The 22,755-nt window shown below is 40.2% G+C and overlaps 1 protein-coding gene across 1 annotated transcript; it reads right to left on the bottom strand.

Moving 5' to 3' along the window:
• Positions 1 to 753: 753 nt before the first annotated feature.
• On the bottom strand, positions 754 to 21,376 carry LOC135476104 (inactive peptidyl-prolyl cis-trans isomerase FKBP6-like). Its single transcript, XM_064756003.1, has 14 exons — positions 21,260 to 21,376; positions 20,336 to 20,426; positions 19,739 to 19,954; positions 18,924 to 19,013; positions 17,919 to 18,074; positions 17,414 to 17,490; positions 15,900 to 15,959; positions 13,611 to 13,670; positions 13,177 to 13,374; positions 10,741 to 10,850; positions 9,201 to 9,274; positions 8,710 to 8,794; positions 3,081 to 3,207; positions 754 to 994 (listed from the first exon to the last, which is right to left on the bottom strand). The coding sequence occupies exons 1-14, from the start codon at positions 21,284 to 21,286 to the stop codon at positions 950 to 952; spliced, it is 1,416 nt and encodes a 471-aa protein (XP_064612073.1). The 5' UTR covers positions 21,287 to 21,376; the 3' UTR covers positions 754 to 949.
• Positions 21,377 to 22,755: the final 1,379 nt, after the last annotated feature.

Genomic DNA, 22,755 nt, shown 5'->3' with positions numbered 1-22,755 from the left:
TTATGAAGACATCTTCAGTGTTCCAAGACAAGATCTGCATCCCTCATATAACAAATTCAGCACAACCAAAGAGTTTATGTGACCTGAACACAAACAAATATACCCCAGTATATGTATTCACATGTGACTGATTATCTCCCTTATGAAGACATCTTCAGTGTTCCAAGACAAGATGTGCATCCCTCATATAACAAATTCAGCCAAACCAAAGAGTTTATGTGACCTGAACACAAACAAATATACCCCAGTACATGTATTCACATGTGACTGATTATCTCCCTTATGAAGACATCTTCAGTGTTCCAAGACAAGATCTGCGTCCCTCATATAACAAATTCAGCACAACCAAAGAGTTTATGTGACCTGAACACAAACAAATATACCCCAGTACATGTATTCACATGTGACTGATTATCTCCCTTATGAAGACATCTTCAGTGTTCCAAGACAAGATCTGCATCCCTCATATAACAAATTCAGCACAACCGAAGTGTTTATGTGACCTGAACACAAACAAATATACCCCAGTACATGTATTCACATGTGACTGATTATCTCCCTTATGAAGACATCTTCAGTGTTCCAAGACAAGATCTGTGTCCCTCATATAACAAATTCAGCACAACCAAAGAGTTTATGTGACCTGAACACAAACAAATATACCCCAGTACATGTATTCACATGTGACTGATTATCTCCCTTAGGAAGACATCTTCAGTGTTCTAAGATACGATTCGTGTCCCCTATAAAAAATTCAGCACAATTCAAGGACGTATATACATGGCACTTAAAATAAAACACAAACTGAACTAAACTTTTCTGTTCATGTATTTTAAGATGTTTCATCAGAACAGCTTTTGTGTGCAAACTTTAAACTTTTGGTTGAAAAAAAAACCCACTAAAAATCCAAACAACAGAAACTGACAGCCACTTCCCATGAGGTTCTTCTTTACTTTGGATTCTTCTTTCTCAAGAAATACTTGACATGTGGTGCCTGGTGAACAGAAAAGAAAAAAAAACATGTTATTCTCGATTGTTTTGTCGAAGTTTGTCATCTAAACGCGTCCGTCCCTGGCATATTCTGTAACAGTGTTGACTTGAACAATCAGCTCCTTAACCAGTTCTGTTGCTATATATACATATATCTATTGTTCATTTGGAAAACAAACAACTTAGATTTGGTAGCAAGGCTACCAAAGAGCTAGCCTGTCAGAGACACATGAATGCAAAACTTCAGCTCAATACACATAGTACTGAAGTCATAAATTGAAGTCGTAAGATAAGCATGCAGAGTATCACCGATGGAACATCCCTCTTGTCTCACAGAGCTTTATATGCATGTTAAACTTCAAGTCATAACGTACAATACTTTTTGAGATACCAACCCAAATATTTACTTTGACACTGATTCCAATACACAACGCCATTATGTAATAGACAAATCTGGAATATGCACTATTGTACCGCTGAATGTAAAGAGAAAGTTCTACTGTACCATGTGACCTGTCAGAAATGTTGGTCAACTTATTTCTGATTATATTTATTATAACATGACAACCTGAATAAGGTTTCAGAAAAAGTTATTCAGAGTAGATGAATTTTGGAGAAAATTACGGAGCTGAACTTTTGTGGACTGAAGATGTTCCCGAAGGAAGGGAAACATGACAAGATGGGTGATCGGTAAATTTGGTCAACGAGTCACATGATGGAGATGGACTATTTTTACCCTTAGCAACAAAAACAGTTTGAACTCAAAACTCCCCTACTAATGAGCACAAAGTACATCAATGATAGCACCTCCCCCCCAGTATTACAGGTCAATAATAAGATCCCTCTGTTGGGGCTCATCACAACATAGGCCAATAATGAGATCCCTCTGTTGGGGCTCATCAATACACAGGCCAATAATAAGATCCCTCTGTTGGGGCTCATCACTACACAGGCCAATAATAAGATCCCTCTGTTGGGGCTCATCACAACATAGGCCAATAATAAGATCCCTCTGTTGGGGCTCATCAATACACAGGCCAATAATAAGATCCCTCTGTTGGGGATCATCACAACACAGGCCAATAATAAGATCCCTCTGATGGGGCTCATCACTACACAGGCCAATAATAAGATCCCTCTGTTGGGGCTCATCACAACATAGGCCAATAATAAGATCCCTCTGTTGGGGCTCATCAATACACAGGCCAATAATAAGATCCCTCTGTTGGGGATCATCACAACACAGGCCAATAATAAGATCCCCCTGATGGGGCTCATTACTACACAGGCCAATAATAAGATCCCTCTTTTGGGGCTCATCACAACACAGGCCAATAATAAGATCCCTCTGTTGGGGCTCATCACAACATAGGACAATAATAAGATCCCCCTGATGGGGCTCATCACTACACAGGCCAATAATAAGATCCCTCTGTTGGGGCTCATCACAACAGAGGCCAATAATAAGATCCCTCTGATGGGGCTCATCACAACATAGGCCAATAATAAGATCCCTCTGTTGGGGCTCATCACAACACAGGCCAATAATAAGATCCCTCTGTTGGGGCTCATCACAACACAGGCCAATAATAAGATCCCTCTGTTGGGGCTCATCACAACACATGCCAATAATAAGATCCCTCTGTTGGGGCTCATCACAACACAGGCCAATAATAAAATTCACATTTTCCAGGCAACTTTGAAAAAGTATTCCATGGTTGTAAAAGCTTAAAGCACAGTGAATTGACCTTCTTAGATGAACTTTCACATGTACACTCCAGTGCATCAAATGACATTTCAAAGATGTTAGAAAACACATCTCTTCAAGAGAATGTCACCAGACAGTAGACTGGTTTTTTGATCTGTTTATAAATACAGCAGACATGCTGTTGCATGCGTGCAAAGCTGGCTCTCAATTTCAAGGCAATTCAACACCTGGAAAAGACATTTTCTATTTCCAGGTTTTCGTCATAGTTACTGGACATGGAAGAAACACACTAATGAAAATGTAAGGTAAAGTTTGCTTTTGTAGCAGGTATGAGAAGTGTGATGCCAGAGACTGCCTGCCACACCTGGTTATCTCCCCTTACCTCTCCCTGCTGTATCACATCCAGGTCGAGTTCCTCTGCAGTCTCAATGATATTCGCAATTTCTACGGGTCCCAAACTCCAGTTTGGAAATGGCATAACCTCATTACCTGGGTTATTCTTCATTTCCCTGCAAACATAAACCAATTCACCAATATGTAGACAGGCTAGCAAATTGTTTTCTTAATTTGGGGTAAAGTGTGCAATCTGGTTTATTAGAGTCCTAACACGAATCATGCATCACTCACTCATGATGCTGGAGATACCTATGCCAGTCACAGTATGCTGACACCAGACAGGACACCCTGCCCAGTCACAGTATGCTGACACCAGACAGGACACCCTGCCCAGTCACAGTATGCTGACACCAGACAGGACACCCTGCCCAGTCACAGTATGCTGACACCAGACAGGAAACCCTGCCCAGTCACAGTATACTGACACCAGACAGGACACCCTGCCCAATCACAGTATGCTGACACCAGACAGGACACCCTGCCCAGTCACAGTATGCTGACACCAGACAGGACACCCTGCCAAGTCACAGTATACTGACATCAGACAGGACACCCTGCCGAGTCACAGTATGCTGACACCAGACAGGACACCCTGAGCAGTCACAGAATGCTGACACCAGACAGGACACCCAGGGTGTTCATCAAGTGCAGGCTGCTGCCCAGAAGTAGGTGGATGTTCGATGATCCATCATTGGTTGGGGCTCAAAGGCCGCATAGGTCCCGGGAATATCTTGGAGTCTAGATGTTATGAGAGGCTATTTGAGTTTATTTTAGAGCCTACATCTATATGCATAATTCTAATCAGTTAATGAGTGCATAAAAAAGTTTCAGATATAGTAAATATCATTTTTTACTTGTGCGTTTCTTTTTTTGTCTTCATAAACAGTATACACGTACATGTACATGTTTGGCTTTTATGTGCTGACATTGGAGCCATCAATAATTAACAGCAAGAAACTGTGTCTTTGCAGTAAATGCAGACATCACATTTCAGCAATTCAAAAGTTCCAACTTAAATGCAAGCATGTGAGTTTACACAATACTTTAAGCACTAAACGAACAAAGTTAACAATGAAACGCTTTCTCATAAAACATTTCAGTCATGGCATAATGATATCAGTCATTTCTGTCCAATTGTCAGACTACAGTATCTTAAATCACAAAAACAGGTCAAAACCAAAATCACTTTCAGACACTGAACATGCAGACTGAGAGTTCTAACAGGCTAACAGGCCCTGTTATTGCTATCTGTTTTCTAAATGAGTGCGGCCAGCCAAAGCCCAATAAAGGCCAGGCCTTATCTGATTTGTCACTACAAAGCAGTCTGGTCTAGCAGTTATTGCCTGCAAAATAGCTTTGTCACCAGAGATTATATATTAGTTTTCAATACTTGTGTACTTGTAATGTATTACACTGAAAAAGAACCCATGTCAGTGAGTGAATTTCAGTGAAGTACTTCATTTCAAAGCATTGACACTAAGGATGGAGTCATTAGTAAAAAATAACTGCATATGATTTAGCACTGCACAGCACGAGCAAATGATAATAAAAATGCCCAACACCATGGTTGTAATTTTAGGCAATGCCAAAGTAAAAAATAACTGCATATGATTTAGCACTGCACAGCACGAGCAAATGATAATAAAAATGTCCAACACCATGGTTGTAATTTTAGGCATTGCCAAAGTAAAAAATAATTGCATATGATTTAGCACTGCACAGCACCAGCAAATGATAATAAAAATGCCCAACACCATGGTTGTAATTTTAGGCAATGCCAAAGTAAAAAATAACTGCATATGATTTAGCACTGCACAGCACGAGCAAATGATAATAAAAATGGCCAACACCATGGTTGTAATTTTAGGCAATGCCAAAGTAAAAAATAACTGCATATGATTTAGCACTGCACAGCACGAGCAAATGATAATAAAAATGTCCAACACCATGGTTGTAATTTTAGGCATTGCCAAAGTAAAAAATAACTGCATATGATTTAGCACTGCACAGTACGAGAAAATGATCATAAAAATGCCCAACACCATGGTTGTAATTTTAGGCATTGCCAAAGTAAAAAATAATTGCATATGATATAGCACTCCACAGCACCAGCAAATGATAATAAAAATGCCCAACACCATGGTTGTAATTTTAGGCATTGCCAAAGTAAAAAATAATTGCATATGATTTAGCACTGCACAGCACCAGCAAATGATAATAAAAATGCCCAACACCATGGTTGTAATTTTAGGCATTGCCAAAGTAAAAAATAATTGCATATGATTTAGCACTGCACAGCACCAGCAAATGATAATAAAAATGCCCAACACCATGGTTGTAATTTTAGGCATTGCCAAAGTAAAAAATAACTGCATATGATTTAGCACTGCACAGCACCAACAAATGATAATAAAAATGCCCAACACCATGGTTGTAATTTTAGGCATTGCCAAAGTAAAAAATAACTGCATATGATTTAGCACTGCACAGCACGAGAAAATGATAATAAAAATGGCCAACACCATGGTTGTAATTTTAGGCATTGCCAAAGTAAAAAATAACTGCATATGATTTAGCACTGCACAGCACCAGCAAATGATAATAAAAATGCCCAACACCATGGTTGTAATTTTAGGCATTGCCAAAGTAAAAAATAATTGCATATGATTTAGCACTGCACAGCACGAGAAAATGATAATAAAAATGCCCAACACCATGGTTGTAATTTTAGGCACTGCCAGAAAAGACAAGCTTCATAAATCACAACTGTGTCACAGAAAAAGTGTTATTCATAAATTTATCTGACTTGCATGTTTCTAAAAGTTAACATAGCAGAAGTGGAAGAACTAGCGTCATTCCATTCTACTAGTAACTGATATAAACACCAGACATAACCACAATCTGAGTAAAGATTTAAGCACAGTTCACATGTATGTAAATAGTTAGGTGTAATGTTAACTTATTTATGTATGTATTGTAAAACAAAATAGTTTGTTTAAATGCATTATTGATAAAGTGAAGCGGAAAAGTTGTAATGTAAGCACTACCAAGCTATGTATTTGATTGCGTACAAACATGTTCAACACACCGCTAATCCCGAAAATAAAGGTAACAGTCAGATTCCCACAATTTGACATAATAACAAATTACATACGCTAAACGCATTGCGAATTGTACTTTTTTTTTGGTGGGTGGGGGAGATATGCATTCGTCATTATAAACTCCAAAAGTAAACCACAACTTTTTCAAATTCTGGGAGTACACATCATTCCTAATTTTCATGCCCAAATTTTTATTCCCATGAAATAAAAAAATATGCAAAAAAGACCATTTAAAAATGGTTTTCAGTCAGTGTTTGTAATGCACATAGTGAGAAATCGGTCTCTGGAGTGCATTATTTTGAGTTTACATACATGTACTTTTATACACAAAGACCTGTATGTAAATACTAGAACCAGAAATTCATTTCTGTCCGTCATTCCATCTATTTTGTAAAAAGACGCAAAAACATACAAATCTTGTCCCATGATCCCAAAGCCGAAGCAAAGAAGTGATGTTTGATTCATGATTTTATCTTGGGTGTTTGTTTTTCGAGTAAACCTAGTCAGTGTGGCTGTCAGAAACATGGGGTTCGAGTTCCTCGCGAAGCTGTGAGCAGCGACAGGACAAGTCATTGTCGGAAACGGGCACTGCATTTGACATAGTACAACAGTTCCCAAACCTCACGGTGCTCAGAGAGGTCACCGGCACATGGTAGGGTTACAGATTGCCATGGACTTGGTAAGGGATACCAGCAGTGACCTCTTACACCAGCTGACCAGGACCAGCTTTGAAGTGACACCCAGCTGACCACTGACAATTAAGAGCAGTTTACAACTTTACTTTGCTGAGGAAAGCCTTGATAAGATGGTAGGTAGTAGCGGGTGGTATGTGAACAAATACCCGCTGGAGCTCTGCCGGCTACCGGCTTGAAAACCCAGCACTCTACCCAGTCACAGTATACCGACACCAGACAGGACAACCCACCCAGTCACAGTATACCGACACCAGACAGGATAGACCTCCCTGTCACAGTATACCGCCACCAGACAGGACAACCCACACAGTCCCAGTATAGAGACACCAGACAGTCCAACCCACCCAGTCACAGTACGCCGACACCAGACAAGACAACCCACCCAGTCCCAGTATACCGACACAAGACAGGACAACCCACCCAGTCCCAGTATACAGACACCAGACAGGATAGACCTCCCTGTCACAATATACGGACACCAGACAAGACACCCCCCCCCCCCCCCCCCAGTCCCAGTATACAGACACCAGACAGGACAGCCCACCCAGTCCCAGTATACAGACACCAGACAGGATAACCCACCCAGTCACCGTACACAGACACCAGACAAGACAACCCACCCGGTTCCAGTATACAGACACCAGACACGACAGCCCACCCAGTCCCAGTATACCGACACCAAACAGGACAACTCACCCTGTCACAGTACCCAGACACCAGACAGGACAACCCACCCTGTCACAGTACACAGACACCAGACAAGACAACCCACCCAGTCTCAGTATACAGACACCAGACAGGATAACCCACCCAGTCCCAGTATACAGACACCAGACAGGACAACCCACCCAGTCCAAGTACACTGACACCAGGCAGGACAACCCACAGAGTCACAGTATACTTACACCAGATATAATATCCATTACACTTGCAGTGGAGAACACTGCCCATCTAAACCCATGCTGGTCTATGCAGTGTACACTGTACTATTTTTGATCTTTTCTCTAGTACATCACTGTTTGTGTAAAATTGTAGAAATAGTTCACATGCCCTTGAGCCTAACAGCAGATGCTGAGGTTTTAACCCAGTTTGGAAGTGGTTTTTCCAGGAAGGAACTGCATGATCACCTCCATACACTGACACCAGACATTTGATACATGAACATGGTCGATTAATTGGCTGTAGCAGAGATTTTTGCCCCAAAAATCCACTCAAATCAAATTTTCTGTAAATAAAATTTTAAATTATGGCCTTCCAGTAAACATTAGACTATCAAGTTAATAATAATATAATAAAACTTGTTTTATAAATTTTAGGAACTTCAATTTATTTATTATTATAGGATGGCTGTTGGTTTTATAATGAGCAATGGAAACTGGGGTGCAGGGGGAAACCACCGACCTCTGGCAAGTTACTGACAAGCTTTACCGTGTTTATATGGCCACACAAGGAAATGGCCGACACGATCACACTCAAGAATTTCTGGTTAATATGATAGCCGTCGGTTTTAGTATGGAGGAAATGGGAATGTACTGGGTAACCAGCAGACCTCAGGCAAGTTGCTGAGAGGCTTTCCTATGTATGACACATAGAAAAGCACACCATACTGATAAAAGACAATTGTATTTTAAACAATGTTTGACCTATTATTGTCATTAATAAAGACCCTAGAAATTGTGAGATTAGGGGAATCAACATCTTCCTTACCCAAGGCCAGGTTTGAACCTACATCCTTTTGTACAACTGAACAGGTGTACATAAGACTACAAGTATTGCATAATCCCTGATCCCTGACACAACTACAGTTGTATGAGCTTACATTAAATGCTTCCTGACTGCTGTTTTGAAGTCCTCTTGTGATTTGGAGCTGCTTTTGCTTTTCTGTTGTGTACTCTCTCCTCGTGCTGAAATCAAGACACACACAAAGTTCACCAATGACACTTAAATGTACATTCTGAATGATGTAATATGCATTGGCAATTCCATACAAAACCTTTATCTGAACATCTGTGAGATAAACAGACAGAAACTTCACACTGGCACTTTTTAATCGGTGAAACTATGAGACAAACACAGAGTCACATGCAGACTGTCTACAGTTCTGTCTACAGTTCAGCTCACAGTACATGTGGCTCTCAATTTCATCATTTTCATCATTTCCAGCACGGAAATGTTACTTTCAATTTCCATACTTTCCTCAATTTTCAAGGTTTCCCACGCTTTTCAAGGCTTTCCATGCTTTTCATGATTTTCTGGGCTTTTCAAGGTTTTCAAGACCTCGACTATACGAACCCCGTGTACTGAACATACCTGCTGCTGGGGACAGATTTGATATCATCCGCTGACACTGTTTACTCTCAATTTCCTTGAACTCCTTAGCTTTACTGAAAACAAAAGCACGAAGAAAAATAAGCACTGAAGCATCAAAATTATTCTAGATAGCATTAATAGATTGACTGCTTGGTGTTTAATGTCGTGCTCAAGCTTATTGTTAGCTTATTTGACCACAATCAGCTTCATTAGTTGATGAAGCGAGACTCACAAGCAAACCAAAGACCTCTGCCAAGTTACAGATGCTCTTTCACACCTTTCACAGACAAATACCATCTGTGCATACTGTATTGCTGGAAGACAAGTGTACAAGGTGAAAGCCAGCTAACCGTATTGGTGGAAGACAAGTGTACAAGGTGAAAACCAGTTAACTGTATTGCTGGAAGACAAGTGTACAAGGTGAAAACCAGTTAACTGTATTGCTGGAAGACAAGTGGACAAGGTGAAAGCCAGCTAATTGTATTGTTGGAAGACAAGTGGAAGACAAGTGTAGAAGGCGAAAGCCAGCTAACTGTATTGTTGGAAGACAAGTGGACAAGGTGAAAGCCAGCTAACTGTATTGTTGGAAGACAAGTGGAAGACAAGTGTACAAGGTAAAAGCCAGTTAACTGTATTGCTGGAAGACAAGTGTACAAGGTGAAAGCCAGCTAATTGTATTGTTGGAAGACAAGTGTACAAGGTGAAAGCCAGCTAACTGTATTGTTGGAAGACACGTGGAAGACAAGTGTACAAGGTGAAAGCCAGCTAATTGTATTGTTGGAAGACAAGTGGAAGACAAGTGTACAAGGTAAAAGCCAGTTAACTGCATTGGTGGAAGACAAGTGTACAAGGTAAAAGCCAGTTAACTGTATTGCTGGAAGACAAATGTACAAGGTGAAAGCCAGCTAATTGTATTGTTGGAAGACAAGTGTACAAGGTGAAAGCCAGCTAACTGTATTGTTGGAAGACAAGTGTACAAGGTGAAAGCCAGCTAATTGTATTGTTGGAAGACAAGTGGAAGACAAGTGTACAAGGTGAAAGCCAGCTAACTGTATCGTTGGAAGACAAGTGGAAGACAAGTGTACAAGGTGAAAGCCAGCTAACTGTATTGCTGGAAGACTAGCGGAAGACAAGTGTACAAGGTGAAAACCAGCTAACTGTATTGTTGGAAGACAAGTGTACAAGGTGAAAGCCAGCTAATTGTATTGCTGGAAGACTAGTAGAAGACAAGTGGACAAGGTGAAATCCAGCTAACTGTATTGATGGTAATATTTTCACCAGGACACTCCCGTGTTTGGGATGGAAGCTGACTTTAGGTCAGGGCTGAACTCAACCTGCATACTATATAAGACCTAAAAGTTACTCATTTAAGTTACTCCAATTCTGAGAGTTCTACTGTTTGGAGGTTTGTTTGGAAGGTAGGATAATAACTGGGAAAATGCAAGTTTCAGCAAATTAAAATTATATTTATGACCTTTATTTTCCTCCAAAAATGTATTTTTATGGTAAATTTTTATCACAGACACATTATATACATTACCATTCAAGCTCTTTAAGGGCTGCTTTTATCTCTTCATTCTTCCTGTTCAAGTTGTGGGCTGCCACAAGAGATTTTCTGGACTGTCCAAACTCCCCCATTCTCAGTAATGCCTGCGACATTAAATTTATAGTCCTTCACTAAAGTTTTTACTACTTTAAATAAAAGTTAATTACTTTTGCCATGACTCAACAACACCTGTAGTCACCTGTGTTAAGAGCACATTGTGGCCAAGTGGTTAATATGTCTGTCCATCAATGGCTTAAGAAATGGTCAGATCATAACTCAGATAATAACTGACAACTATAAAATATGCAACAAAATTGCTGGTAAACACCTTAAACAAGAATTTTCACTTATTCGATGGTGTTCAGTTTTATGGCTGGAAGAAGCTGCAGTACACGAGGTCAACCACCAGGTCAATGACAACTTTTCCCACGTGTGACGAACAAATGTGCAGACCGCACTGATGAAAACAAATGATGTTCCACAAATGTTAGGTTGTCCAAAGCCACGTGAGCATCAGCGACCACTTATTGTCACAAATGGCCACAGGAGCATCATGGCCCACTTATTGTCACAAATGGCCACAGGAGCATCAGCGACTGCTTATTGTCACAAATGGCCACAGGGGCATCATCAACCACTTATTGTCACAAATGGCCACAGGAGCATCATCAACCACTTATTGTCACAAATGGTCACAGACGCATCATGGCCCACTTATTGTCACAAATGGCCACAGGAGCATCATGGCCCACTTACTGTCACCAATGGCCACAGGAGCATCATGGCCCACTTATTGTCACAAATGGCCACAGGAGCATCATCAACCACTTATTGTCACAAATGGCCACAGGAGCATCATGGCCCACTTATTGTCACCAATGGCCACATGAGCATCATGGCCCACTTATTGCCACAAATGGCCACAGGAGCATCATCGACCACTTATTGTCACCAATGCCCACAGGAGCATCATGGACCACTTATTGTCACCAATGGCCACATGAGCATCATCGACCACTTATTGTCACAAATGGCCACAGGAGCATCATCGACCACTTATGGGGCCTCCGTGGCTCAGTCGGTTAGCGCGCTAGCGCAGCGTAGTGACCCAGAAGCCTCTCACCAATGCGGTCGCTGTGAGTTCAAGACCAGCTCATGCTGGCTTCCTCTCCGGCCGTACGTGGGAAGGTCTGCCAGCAACCTGCGGATGGTCGTGGGTTTCCGCCGGGCTCTGCCCGGTTTCCACCCACCATAATGCTGGCCGCCGTCGTATAAGTGAAATATTCTTGAGTACGGCGTAAAAACACCAATCAAAATCGACCACTTATTGTCACCAATGGCCACAGGAGCATCATGGACCACTTATTGCCACAAATGGCCACAGGAGCATCATCGACCACTTATTGTCACAAATGGCCACAGGAGCATCATCGACCACTTATTGTCACAAATGGCCACAGGAGCATCATCGACCACTTATTGCCACAAATGTCCACAGGAGCATCATCAACCACTTATTGTCACAAATGGCCACTGGAGCATCATCGACCACTTATTGTCACAAATGGCCACAGGAGCATCATCAACCACTTATTGTCACAAATGGTCACAGACGCATCATCGACCACTTATTGTCACCAATGCCCACAGGAGCATCATGGACCACTTATTGTCACCAATGGCCACATGAGCATCATCGACCACTTATTGTCACAAATGGCCACATGAGCATCATCGACCACTTATTGTCACCAATGGCCACAGGAGCATCATCGACCACTTATTGTCACCAATGGCCACAGGTGCATCATCGACCACTTATTGTCACAAATGGCCACAGGAGCATCATGGACCACTTATTGCCACAAATGTCCACAGGAGCATCATCGACCACTTATTGTCACAAATGGCCACTGGAGCATCATCGACCACTTATTGTCACAAATGGCCACAGGAGCATCATCGACCACTTATTGTCACAAATGGCCACTGGAGCACCATCGACCACTTATTGTCACAAATGGCCACAGGAGCATCATCGACCACTTACTGCCACAAATGGTCACAGGAGCATCATGGACCGCTTATTGTCACAAATGGCTACAGGAGCATCATCGACCACTTATTGTCACCAGTGGCCACAGGAGCATCATCGACCGCTTATTGCCACAAATGGCCACAGGAGCATCATCGACCACTTATTGTCACCTCTGGCCACAGGAACATCATGGACCGCTTATTGCCACAAATGGCCACAGGAGCATCAGCGACCACTTATTGTCACAAATGGCCACAGGAGCATCAGCGACCACTTATTGCCACAAATGGCCACAGGAGCATCAGCGACCACTTATTGTCACAATTATAATCAAAAAGTGGTGTAGTGGGATGGGGATGGGGGGTATGGGGGTTGTCTGACCGTGCCCTTACCTTTCCTTTGTTATAGAGTGCCTTGACATTCCTCTCATCTATTTCCAGGGCTTTATTAGCATAAATGAGAGTCTGTCTGGACTTGCACTGTTTCAGGTAGCATACAGAGATGTTCAGGTAAAGTTTCAGCAGCATCTTCTGCTGCTGTTTCTCTTGTTCCTCATCCCTCATGTGATAGTCTTCCAACACACAGATTGCCTGCCACAAATAAACACAAATGTGGTCATGCGGAGAATTTAAATCCCATGCTAAATGTCCAATACTTTAAGCTTGATTCAAGCGGCCACAAAATGAAAATCCACACAGCAAATTTTTTATCAATATCAGACATCTGAATTGGACGAAAACAAACAATCAAGATCAGAATAAAGATCCATGTATGAAATTGTTACAATTAGATGTGTAAAACTGTTCTCAATTGTATGTATACAAACCTTCCTGTACTTCAACTGAGCCTTGTAGTAGCCTTCATCTTCGAAGAGGATTCTGGCTTCCTGCAATAAGTAATAAGAACAACAATCAACAACACCGATTAATAATAATAACAATAATAATAATAATAATGATGATGCCATTCTTTATCTGAGACACAAAGGTCCATGTGGGTTTACACCAGTTCACAGGGAAACTTTAACCAGATGGTACCCGACATTCTCCACAACATTAGTCAAATATGTACCTTAAGGCATGGATTATGACATCATTTTGCGAAGAGGGTGGAAACAAACTGGGCACGATGATTTGTACTCATTATTTCCTCATGGAGAACCATAGAGAAAAAATTCTGCATTGATTTGATCACCATTTAATTACAGTTGAATATGGATCACCATTTATATACATTTGGATTTGGATCACCACCTATTTACATTTGAATTTGGATCACCATTTAATTACAATTGGATTTGGATCACCACCTAATTACATTTGGATTTGGATCACCATTTAATTGCATTTGGATTTGGATCACCACTTAATTACATTTTTTGGATTTGGATCACCACCTATTTACATTTGGATTTGGATCACCATTTAATTACATTTGGATTTGGATCACCACTTATTTACATTTGGATTTGGATCACCAGCTATTTACATTTGGATCTGGATCACCACCTATTTACATTTGGATCACCATTTATTACATTTGGATTTGGATCACCACTTATTTACATTTGGATTTGGATCACCACCTATTTACATTTGGATTTGGATCACCACCTATTTACATTTGGATTTGGATCACCACTTATTTACATTTGGATTTGGATCACCATTTAATTACATTTGGATATGGATCACCATTTAATTACATTTGGATTTGGATCACCACTTATTTACATTTGGATTTGGATCACGACCTATTTACATTTGAAATGGGATCATCACCTAATTACATTTAGATTTGGATAATTACCTTATTACAATTTGGAGATCCCAATCAAGAACTGTTTTACATGATTCTTTAACACTGACAGATAGGATATAAATGATTTTGCAGAGTATTGCCCCTTTACCAGTAGTGCAGGAATTTGTACACTTCCTTGTGCTGGGTGTTTGTCCTCTGTTAGTGTCTTTCTAACTGTTGGACTGTAATCTCAATTTAACAGACCAAACAGAGTTGACTTGAGCATAAAATGAGGTAAAAAGTTTTTTGTCGAAAAGGGCAAGGCAGGCCTGCAAAATAACCCTATATCACCATATCCTAAAGGGCTCTGTCCAGTTTCCTCTCATTGTAATACTGACTTCCGTCGTATAAGTGAAATATTCTTGAGTATGGGGTAAATCACCAATCAAATAAATAAATCATACCTAAACTGCATATATGGCAGTTCACATTCCTTGATCCAACATGTATGCTCATATGCTCAGATGTCCATTTCAAAGTTTTATCTATCTTTTTGTAAAACAGTATCTGAAAGGAGGGTCCATGACCCGAGAATCAAATATTAAATCTGATATCAATCCGTCAAATTTGATGGTGTGGAAATAAAAAGTCTAAAGCATGCATAAACACATGAGTCGACAGAGGTAGGTGGAAAAAATTCCAGGCATAGAATGACGACCGAAGATTTAAATACTAAAACTGAGATCAATCCGTCAAGTTTGAAGATCAATATCGTGTTGAAACGAAACACACATGAAATGATGAACCAACGTGAACAAAAATCAATCCCAAGCAAACTTTCACAAGAAGGGATTCCCAAGTTTCACATAACAAATCTGCCATTAATCCACCAAGTTTGAACAAAGACTTTTATTTATTTATTTATTTATTTGTGGTGCGTTACGCCTCACTAAAGAATACTTCACTTATGCGATGACAACCAGCATTATGGTGGGAGGAGTGAGTGAGTGAGCGAGCGAGTGAGTGAGTGCTTGCGGTTTAACGTCATACTTGACAATTTTTCAGTATACGTATAGAGTGTCTTCTTGTAGTAGGACAAGTTCATGCCTCCAAAGTACTGCCGTCACTGAAGTATCATGCAGAAGACACCAGACATGACACCCCATCCAGTCACATTATACTGACACCGGGCCAACCAGTCCTGTTTCTTTGCTCTAACCACTCACTGCTGAGCGCCAAGCGAGGCATCAGCAAGTACCATTCTTAAAGTCTTTGGTATGACCCATCCCAGGTACGATCCCGGGGTCTCCAAACTTTGAAGCTGACACTAACCATGAGGCCATCTAAGCGGTCCAGAACAAAAGAAGTGACAAACCTTTTTCGCTGCATCACAGGCCGATTTAATTTTCTCCCAGGGTATAGCTTGTCTTTCCTCCTAAATTTCAAACAGAAAAGAACCGATAAATGCAGGCAGGCAAAATGTTGAAATTATTTACAACTAAAAAAGGGATTTATAATGCAACTAGACAAGGTACCAATTACACATGTATGGCTTCCAAAAAGTTTGTGTGTTTTCATCTTGGACCTCCGTTCAAAATTATGAAATAACTGTTTAGCGCACATACTTCCATGACATTGGGGGCCTCCGTGGCTCAGTTGGTTAGCGCGCTAGCGCAGTGTAATGACCCAGGAGTCTCTCACCGATGCGGTCGCTGTGAGTTCAAGTCCAGCTCATGCTGGCTTCCTCTCCGGCCGTAAGTGGGAAGGTCTGCCTGCAACCTGTGGATGGTTGTGGGTTTCCCCTGGGATTTGCCTGGTTTTCTCCCACAATTATGCTGGCCGCAGTCGTATAAGTGAAATATTCTTGAGTATGACGTAAAACACAAATCAAATAAATAAATAAATGTACTAATATGTCTCCATGTACTAATAATACCTAGCTAGTTCTGTATAAATTATTAAAGCATTAAGTGAAATATAGCTTGGAAATATCTGAATTTTGGTGTGTTAAAAACAGTGGGCTGCCAAAATTATTTACAAATCGGAACTTTGGATTTGACCCCTAAGTTTAAATCAAGTAAGAAGTACTGAGTGAAACTCTTTATTTAAGGTACATTTCAAAGATGACGGCCAAAAGTATTCACCAGTCAGAATTTCAGACTTGATCTCTAATTCTGAAGACTCTCAATGCACCAGTGATAGATTTACATTGAAATATTAAGTGAAATTCTGTATGAAATATTCTAGATTTTAGGTAGGGGGAGAGTGAGGTGGGGGTGGTCAGGGTAGACTTAAGCTCCTGTCCACTACTGAGATGGCACCTTCACTTTGTCAAGCAGACAATTTGCTTTTAAATGTACGGCTTGGATTTGAACATGTCATGTCATGGTCAAAAGCTAGTCGTTTACAACTAAGGGACTGCACAGATCCATTGTTTGTGGTCTAGGTGTGGCCGTGAGCGAGCATGACGGGTATAAAACCCTGGTCTGTGTCAGTGGCTAGTCCGTCATGTTTGCCCACAGTGAAACAGCTGGATTACAAGCTCTCCAATCAAACCTACAACAGAGTGAACTACTCGTACTTATACTGAGTATTAAAACCCAATCAGGACCTCCGTGGCTCAGTTGGTTAGCGTGCTAGAGTAGCGTAATGACTCAAGGGGCCTCTCACCAATGCGGTCGCTGTGAGCTCAAGTCCAGCTCATCCTGCCTTCCTCTCCGGACGTATACGAGAAGGTCTGTCAGCAACCTACCTATGGTCGTGGGTTTCCACCGGGCTCTGCCTGCTTTCCACCCACGATAATGCCGGCCATCGTCATATAAGTGAAATATTCTCGAGTACAGCGTAAAACACTAATCAAATAAATAAATAATTAAAACACAATCATACCCTTGTGAGATGAAAATAATCCTCCACTCCAATATTTTGCCCTTCCACAAAATTCAACAGCTCTATTTCATGCATCACTGAAAATGAAAAAAGTAAAATATTATAATAAAGCATGTGTCAAAAGTTCCATACCTGAAGTCTGACTGCTTGTAACTTTCTAGCAGGATTTTGTTGCACTGCACACAGATACATGTAACTTACACATACATGTAACTTACACATACATGTAACTTACACATACATGTAGTAGAAGTCTGGTTCAGTTCATAGATAACTTACAAATGGATTTGGCCCATTATCTTAGAAAACAAACAAATGACCCTTAGCTGACTAACAGACCTTAAAAGGCTACAAAAGTTTTGTTAAACTGGCTCTAAAAGTTGGGCATAAGTCTGAAGCCTAAATAGGTCATGCTTCGAGAACCAAGTTTTAGTCTGTCGAGCTAACGCAGGCCTTTAATAAATCCTGTTTTAACAGCATCATGGATACACTTGGAGCAACTCACATGTAGCATTGGGGGGAATTCTGGGAGCACAGCCAAGATGTCCGTAGCCATATTCGGGCTTGATGAGAAATCGGGAAAGTTCTCCTTTCTTCATCGTACTCACCGCCAAACTCATGCCTGGAATAGCTTCCCCTGAGTAACCCATGCCTGGTTTCACTGAACAAATAAAAAAAACAGACAATATAAGAAAAAAACATCTACACTACACAGAATTCTGAGAAGTTTTCCAAGGTTTTTGACATCTTACCTTACCCTAGCAAAAAAAAAAAAAATAAATAAAAAATGTAAGTCAACAGTTTTGTTTAATTTTCACATAAATATAAACTGGCGCAGAACCTGCTGTTTTGATAACTTTATGTTATTGTTTTATAATGTTACATTTATATATCATTATCGGTGTGAAAAAAACTTCAACTCCATACCTTACAAAGATGGATTTTAATCCACAACAGAGGAGTGAATATCATAAATTTTGTAATTTAAGTTAATTACTGCACATGCAGGGCATCAACAAATAATTATCCTCCATGTGTTACTGTGCTTTACATGTATGGTATACCCGAGCTCATTACCACCTGAGCTCATTACCACCCCATTTACTTTAATACCATTCATCCATTACACAAGACAATCATTCATGTTTTTGTTAATTTACCGCAATGAACCTAATTCTTTAACCATTTCAATCACCAGTGCAACCAATATCTGAAACATTCTGATAGCACTATGGGGTAGACAGAAATAATTTGCACAGTTTTATTAATCCTGCATCTTTACTGACATAAGCATATCATTTTTAGTATCATTTTCACATTAAATGTATTCATAAATTTTTCTGAAAAAAAGTGTTTTAGTGGTTGAAAAGGTTCAAGATTTATAGTAATTCGACACACCTCACGAGCCCTGAAACACCTCAATTGTGTTGTTGTGGAGAATGACAGGAGTTAAAAATATATGGTTGACAAAAAGTGAACAATGTTAGCAGTCCAGGCTTCCTATACTTACTTTCCCCAAGTCTAAACTTTGACTTTCTGTTCCGCAGGCGACTGGAGTCATAGGGTTCATCGGAATATTCCAGGTACGCATTGTAATGAACTACAACACGTCGAAAGGGTGAAAATTACACATGCATAACAAAAACCCAGCAAATATCCAAGATCCAATACGATACCTAAACAGAAGTCCAGTTCAGGCTGGCTTCCTCTCTGGCCATATAAGGGAAGGTCTGGCTGCAACATGCGGATAGTCGTGGGTTTTCACCGGGCTCTGCCCAGTTTCATTCAACCATAATGCTGGTCAACGTCATATAAGTGAAATATTCTTGAGTAGGGCATAAAACACCAATCAAACAAATAAATAAATAAATAAATCTAAACAAACCAATGTGATTTTATTCAGTAAGCATGTACCTAAATCTGAATCTTCTTTCAACACTTTCTGGAAAACATATTGTTTTCTTTGTTATTAAGGCCAATGCCGCCTTTCTTTTGTGTTTTATGGGTAAGCCAACATTGAAAAAATCACAAACTATGAAAAAAAAAAAAAAAACTGTAAATCCAAACTTTTTAATTTGTCCTACCTTTTATTTCTTATCTTAATGTTTTTATGATTTCCTGTACTTCAAGGCTTTCCAATCACGTAAATACATCCTAAAACTGCACAAATTGCTGAGACAATCCTTATTTCCCATGAATTACCTGATTTTTTTTATCCATTCAGCCCATACAAGACATTTTTGCACATGTTTCATGTTTACATACATGTACAGTGGCTACTGACCAATTTGCCTTTACACTTTCCTGGAAAAGAATGGTACTGACCTATTACCAATGAGTTTTCAGGCACACGGTTGCCACTTCCTGGCTGTAGTAACATTTTCTTAACGCCACCATCTTCTGTGACGTTTTCCATCTTGCTTTCAAGGTGTTGAAACGGCGACCTCTGATCATTCTCATCGTTACCAACATCGTTACAGCACAGGTAGCTCAGGTTTTTGAAGACTTCCTCCCGCCTGAAGCCTTCACTGTCACCTACATCTGTAAACCAGACATACTTGATTTGTTGATACATCTGTTTTAACATAGTTCTCGCTGCGCTACTGAATTTTCTGCTATATATTTGTTTATTTATGTATATAATTGGTGTTTCGAGGACATTTCAACATTACGGTTCCTGTATGAGAATGGGATTGAACTCATAACCTAGAGATTGAAAAGCAACCAAAATGTATACGTCATAGGTGAGCGAACTAATTGGAATGGCAATACTGTGGCAATATACAAGAAAGAACAGTTTAGGAAATAAGACAAAGGAATCTCAAAGTTCCAGTTCCTCTTTATACATCAGTAACCATCTGACTAATTTAATCTAATTCATTTCATATAGTTCATCACCCTTTAGTGTGAATTATTCCTCACCGTCATCTGCGTCTTCATCAAATTCATCCGTCACTTCAAACTCCGCCCCTTCTCCATGCAGGACGTCTCTCAGAGAAATTCCATCATTGAGCTGCAGGAAAATAATTGCAGGATTGGACCAAGATAACCATTATTTTCTTGATTTCATTGCATTTAGTTATAAGTTTAATTTCAGTCATCGGACCCTCATAATATTTACATATTTTATATGGTTATGCTTCACTGGAAAGACAAGCTGAAGACACCAGACATAACAGGACCCTAACCAGTCACAGTCCAACCAGCACTTGTATTATTCCCTTATCCTGAGTCGGGTAGAACCAACTTTATTTATTTACTTATTTAAGCCATACTCAGAAGATATTCTCATGCAACCACAGTTGGGATTGTAGGTTGAGGAAATCAAAGTGTCAAAGAATAGTATCGCCCTTCACTAAGAAAACGTCAAAGCTGGTTACAGTTGTATAACCTACTTCATCAGGCCTACAATCTGTGCAAACATATTGATGTATATCATACGTCATTAAAGCTCTTGGTCAAAACTGAACGCTTGCATTTAACATTTCTATTTTTGGTTCTCAAATTCATGGCTTTTCCAAGCTTAACAATAAAAACTGAATTTCCAGTCTTTTCAGGCCTGGAAAGGGATTTAATTTCAATTTCGTAAATCAAGGCTTTTTTAGGCCACCGTGTGTCATATCCTCAACCACGTGGTATACAGAACAACATGAACTTCACCAACTCCTATTAAAGTAAAAGCTCACAGATAAGCGATTTCGAACGACTGAGTTAGACAGTACGTAGGCGTATTGTTGTCTAGTAAAAATCAACACACGACGTCTACGAATTTCTACTACAAATGACCTTTGATACTCGGTGATTTTGTTAGATGGAATGCACTTGAGGTATTGCAGATTAACTTACTCTATGTGATCCCGCCGCCGTCGCCATGGTTTGTCAAAATACTCAAGAGCTCAAGACTGAAACAAAATGAACACGCTTCTTTCACTTTCTAAACACATAGTTTTGCGCCATGAGGTATTGACTTTCTTACCTCCTTTACAAAAGAGTACTACTCTACATACGGCAAGGGGCTTCATGCCGAATCGGATATGCTTACATGTAGGCCTACACGATGAACAATAAAATTGAATCACCTCATAAGTTCACCATCTGACTTAAGGTGACATTCGTTGTCTTTGTCACAATTTTACCCGTAAAATAATCCAAAAGTATGAATAAGTTATTTGAAAGGAATAAAAAAAAAGCAAAAGAAAGGACAGGCCTACATGCCGCCTTAAGCAAACGCGTCACACCTTACTTAAACCCTTACATTTTGCATCAAGATACTTACATTTTCACACATAAGATCACACAGACATAACAAAAATAAATAACGCATAAACCCAGTCAATCTTCTATCACCAGTATATTGAATTACAGGAACAGGATACTTCCAAAACTTTAACAAATATATGTTAATACATTTACCAACACTTACACACATCATAACGTGAGTGCATGTGCATGTGCAATACATATATTTTTTATTGAATTAAATGCAGGCATTACAATGTTTTCATTGTATATAAAGTGAACTAAATTGACGATATAAATAATATATGTTGCCAATGACGCGTCCACTTTTCTGTGACCACAGAGTAGGCCTACGTACCGGTACATGTATTCGAAATCAGATCTGTGACCGAGGTGGATAGCATGCCAGCGCGGCGCATTGGCCCAGGGGCCTCTCACCAATGCGGTGAGTTCAAATTATTTGACTTACTTGGTTCGTGTTTTACGCCGCACTTAAGAATACTTTACGTATACGCCAGCATAATCGTGGGAGGAAACCGGGCACAACACGGGGGAAACCCACGACCATCCGCAGGTCGCTGGAAGACCTTCCCACGTTCGGCCGGAGAGCCAGCATGAGCCAACTGGAGTCATTACTCTGCACTAGCGCGCTAACCTAATGAGCCACGGAGGTCCCGCGGTGAGTGCAAGTCCTTACCCACTTCACAGAAATTGCTATATTCCTTTACGATATACGTATACATACGCCCATCATAAACAAATAGCACATCGCATATGTGTATATGTATACAAACCACGTGAGGGGTGTATTACAGATCCCATATACTTATACCGTTTACGGCTCGTGCTAGAATTGGGGCTATATTATCTAAATCCAGTTCTATCATCTGCCTATCTTTACCTAATAGGACCCCTTTTATGGGAACATATTCCAGGTATGGTCAAGCTAAAATATTTTATAACTGACCATCATAGATCTTTCTCTGCATTGGTTCGGTGTGTAACCACTAACCGAATTGGGCAACATGTGTGTGTCTTCGACATAGCGTTTCATTGAGACAGCATTATAATGAATGCCAAATAATTCAGCCAGTCGGTGTAGG

This window comes from Liolophura sinensis, chromosome 10 (genome assembly GCF_032854445.1).
Source record: "Liolophura sinensis isolate JHLJ2023 chromosome 10, CUHK_Ljap_v2, whole genome shotgun sequence".
In the NCBI taxonomy this organism is placed as follows: Eukaryota; Metazoa; Mollusca; class Polyplacophora; order Chitonida; family Chitonidae; genus Liolophura; species Liolophura sinensis.
Note: the sequence above shows the minus strand (reverse complement) of the source record. Positions and strands in the feature narration are given on the sequence as shown.

Excerpts from the sequence above, each read along its gene's own strand:
- LOC135476104 (XM_064756003.1), bottom strand. The coding sequence starts at position 21,286 with ATGGCGACGGCGGCGGGATCACATAGA. Across the intron at positions 9,275-10,740 it reads GCCCTTAAAGAGCTTGAATG|TAAAGCTAAGGAGTTCAAGG; the intron begins GTAATGTATATA and ends TTTTGTTTTCAG. Across the intron at positions 8,795-9,200 it reads AAATCTGTCCCCAGCAGCAG|CACGAGGAGAGAGTACACAA; the intron begins GTATGTTCAGTA and ends TCTTGATTTCAG.